Source organism: Calonectris borealis, chromosome 2 (genome assembly GCF_964195595.1).
Source record: "Calonectris borealis chromosome 2, bCalBor7.hap1.2, whole genome shotgun sequence".
Classification (NCBI taxonomy): Eukaryota; Metazoa; Chordata; class Aves; order Procellariiformes; family Procellariidae; genus Calonectris; species Calonectris borealis.
In genome coordinates this window covers 23,720,267-23,724,184 of record NC_134313.1, presented here as the reverse complement: position 1 = coordinate 23,724,184, position 3,918 = coordinate 23,720,267, and the positions used below count along the sequence as shown (strand labels likewise).

The following is a 3,918-nucleotide window of genomic DNA, read 5'->3' as shown; positions in this document are numbered from 1 at the left end:
CGGAGGGGGCGGTTGTGCACGGACCCGGGCTGCGCTTCCCATGGCGACTGTGGAGCTGTGACGTGTCAGCGGGCCCGTGATGTCATAAGGTACCTGCTGGAAGGCTGCAAGAGTACCTGCAGCTCCACTCACACGCTCAGCTCCAGACAAAACTCTTGAGGCAATTTTTCCCCCTCTGCGAGTGCAGGCTGCCACGGCCGCGCTCACGCCCTGATGCGCTTTGCAGTGTGACGATGTCGTTGCACAATCGCCTTTTGGAAGACGCCGAGCGGGATTTGAGGCAGGCGGAGAGAGAGGTGCAGAGGCACATGAGGCTGCTGGACCTGCACCTGCGGCACCTCCGCGAGGAGCTGCCTGCGTCCTGCCCGTGCAGGCTGGCCCCGCGTCCCTGCTGCCTGTGCCAGCCCGGCCTCCGCCCCCGGGAGAGAAGGGCCCTCACCGCAAGGCTGGACGTGGAGCGAAAACTGGGCAGGTAACAGGTATTTGCCTGCTTTCTATGGGCATCGGCATCCTTTAAGGCAGGATGAAGGGAGGTTTGGCATCGGTATCAGGAGCAAAGGTGGAAACAGATAAGCAGGACAGAAAAGAAATAGGCATTTTTGGAGAAATTAGTTGAAAGGGGAACAGGAAGGCACAGCTTGTTCAGGCCGGCAGCCCGAGAGGAGCCATGCAGGCAGCGCCTGCACCAGAAGGCATTTGGACCATGGCATTGTGACATTAACCATCTCGCAAACTGCGTCTAAAGTAAAGTACACAACCAGATCCAAGCTGTTCAGCTGTGGAACAAAGTCCATCTTTGATATAAATTCAGTTTAAGTCTGTTAAACACATAATTATCTTCATCAATAGCCAAAACGTGCCTGCACGTGGGGGGGTGCAGCACTGACGCACCACAGACGTGTGTCTGTATTTTCCCACCTCGTATAGTAGGAGGAATAAATCTCAAGATTTCTACATCTCCATTTTGACCACTGGTGTGATGATTTTATTTTGTTAATGGAGTCCAAGATTGACTCTAGTAGAGATAAAACCCAAAGGTAGCCCTACAGGAAGGGAGTTGTTGAATGATAAAACCTTACCATTTGGGTTAAGGCACAACCACATATTGAGAGACCAGAAGGGCTAAGAAGTCCCTTGGTCATCAGCAGCGGTGGGAGTCTCTTGCTGCATTTGTGGCATTGGTATTTTCTCCACAAACTCAAGCTTCTGTTTGAGTTAGTTCTCTTGGGTTGCACCTGGAGATGATGAGACCCACATCTTGGCAATTGAAAAGTGACATTTTTGTTACCCATCGAGCAGCATCATCCCACAGTCTGCCACGTGCGTTACCTACTGGGTGCAATAAAGTTAGAGGAAAAAGGAAAAAAGCCTGACCCTGGGTTAATTTTACACTGACTTCAGCAAAACCAAAAGTTGCTGTGAGGTTACTGTAAACTTGGCCGGTAGCTGCAGCTCACGCAGGGCTGTCGAGTAGCAGATTTCAGGTCCCAGGCATTACAGGACTGGTGTCGGCGTCCAGATTTTCATCAGTGCTTTGGCTACCAGAGCTGGGCAGGTGCAGCATCCCCTTGCAGAATCATTGCACACCAAAATCTCAGTGAAGGAATGGAAATTCAGTCTTACTGGAAGCTGGGGGGTCTCAGGATGGGCCGTGGGATGCCAAGGTATGATCTCCCTGAGTGCCAGGCTCCCCGGCCCTGCCACACTCGGGACAACTTGCTGGTTTGAACATGAGTCCATACCACTGCCACCTGAAACCACACCACAGCAGGATTTCAGCCCATCACACTGGGGAATTCAGCCATCCCCTTCCCACAAAAAATACTGTGAAGGACCAACTCTTGTCAGCACATTTATTCTCTCCGACCAGCGATACAAAAAGACCAAAGAGGCAGGTGGAAGAGACAGCTCTCACAGAGCACAGAAAACATATCCCAAAATCAGCACACCGGGTTGAATCATTGCAGGCTTTAAGTAGAATTGCTGAAACGGGTATACCTTGTAACGAACCACTCGTTAGGGATTTCTCACCTTAGTGGTCATGCCCGTTCCCTCATTGCTTGCCCTATTTCCTCTTCCATCACACCCATTATCTTTTTAATTTGGTGCCTTGTGTCCAATTTAGCTATTATAACTGAGGTGACCCTTCCATTGCCTACTTTACAAATGGTTTGAATAAGAGCCAGCCTTCTGGTTGAGCAGAGTCACTGTTTGACAGTATTAGAAATCATTTTAATGGCTCAGTGAGCCTCCAGCCCAGCTCTGCAGGAGCATTTTGGATTTTTTTGCCAGATGCGTCTCCTATCCACTGATTGCTTTAAACAAAACTCCTAACTGGAAAATGTGATCTATTGTAACTATCCATTTAAAATGTAGGACAAGGCATAAGGTGGACACACATGGCTTCGTGGGTGTATGTACATGTGAAAGAGGAGCACTGGATTTTCTGTGTTTAGGTGAAAGAACTTTTCATCTCCACAATTGCCCCATCCCAAGAGGGGACACTGAAATACTCCTGACTGCTGTGGTGTGCAGGTGGGAGCTCCTTCTGATGGTGCAGACACCACCCCAAGTGCTGTGCATGAAGATGGATCCAATAGTTTCCTATTTACTTCTCTTGTCCTTAAGGTCGTCCACCCATTCCTCTGTGAGCTGGACTGAAAGGCTGTCCCCTTGTTTTTATTCCAGCATGCAAAGAAGACTTAACAGGATGTTGAATTCTTCCCATGATCACAAGCTTTTGGCTTTGATGGACATGAAGGGTTTTGACCCCAAGGAAGTCACTGTAACGGTGGAAGATGGGAAGGTGAAGGTGTCAGCAGAGCACGAGGAGGAGCACACCACCGCAAGAGGGAAGGAGTATAACTACAGAAACATCACGAGGGAAATCAGCCTGCCGCCGGGGGTGAGCGAGGACGAGGTGACCTACTCGCTGGGACCCAATAGTGTGGTGGAGATCGAAACGGCACACAAGTGCCACCCTTGTCTGCTGAGCCGCTGAGCCGCAGCAGGGAGCAGCACCCGGGCACAGCCGTTCCTCTGCCGCATCCCTCCTCCCCATCGGCTTTAGGTCTGTCCTGCCAACCGCGCGCCAGCAGCTCCTCTTCCGAAATAAAAGACAGCACTTCGAGCAGATGTGTGTGAGGCTCATTTTGAAGGGGTTTGATGGCAAAACAGGAGATGCCAGCAGGAAAATGCAAAAATGGTTTGGGGCATACTTGGCTGCGGTCACTCGCTGGGTACCGAAGGCACGGCTGGAGGGAGCATGGTTCAGGGCGGATATTGCTGTTGCGTACAATCTCATGGATTTTAGAGGCTGAAAGGCACCATTTATGATCAGTCACATTTCTATAAGGACACGTCTTTCAATCCCACCACTTCCATTTGAGCTAGTAGGATATTTCTAGGAAAAAAACATTGATAATAAACACCTTGACGGGAGGAGCCTCCTCCCAAAAACTGAGCTGTGCCGTTTGTCCCCTCGGTTTGGTTCTTGCAGAGGCTGCCCGGCTGGGAAGAGGGGAGTTGAAGGACAGAGAGCTTTTCCTTAGAAGACACTGGGACTAGGGCAGAGCACGTACCAGCGGAGGAGCGGATGACTAAAGCATTTCCTGCTGTAGCCCGAGAGAACTGACAGCTCCAAATTAATAAGAAAACATTTCTCATGTTGCAAGAGGGAGAGAATTGTCGATACAATTTCTTCAACAAAAAATTTAACGTCCAAAGTGGGATCTTAGACAACTGCAGCCCTCGCTCTCCCTAAGCACAGGAACCAGCAGGATCAGCGGGACGGGGGTGGCACCAAGGGACAGCCTTGCGGGGGGATGGCATTTGCTGCCCTGGCCTCAGCACTTGGGCACGCGCTCCTGTGGGAAGCAGCGTTAGCTTTCGCTGCAGAAAGGCACATCACAAGACAAT

General features: G+C 50.7%; 1 protein-coding gene across 1 annotated transcript; it reads left to right on the top strand.

The window, feature by feature from the left end:
* Window positions 1–233: 233 nt before the first annotated feature.
* ODF1 (outer dense fiber of sperm tails 1) lies at window positions 234–3,116 on the top strand. Its single transcript, XM_075144580.1, has 2 exons — window positions 234–472; window positions 2,689–3,116. Exons 1-2 carry the CDS (start codon window positions 234–236, stop codon window positions 2,999–3,001), a joined length of 552 nt encoding a protein of 183 aa, XP_075000681.1. The 3' UTR covers window positions 3,002–3,116.
* The last annotated feature ends 802 nt before the right edge of the window (window positions 3,117–3,918 follow it).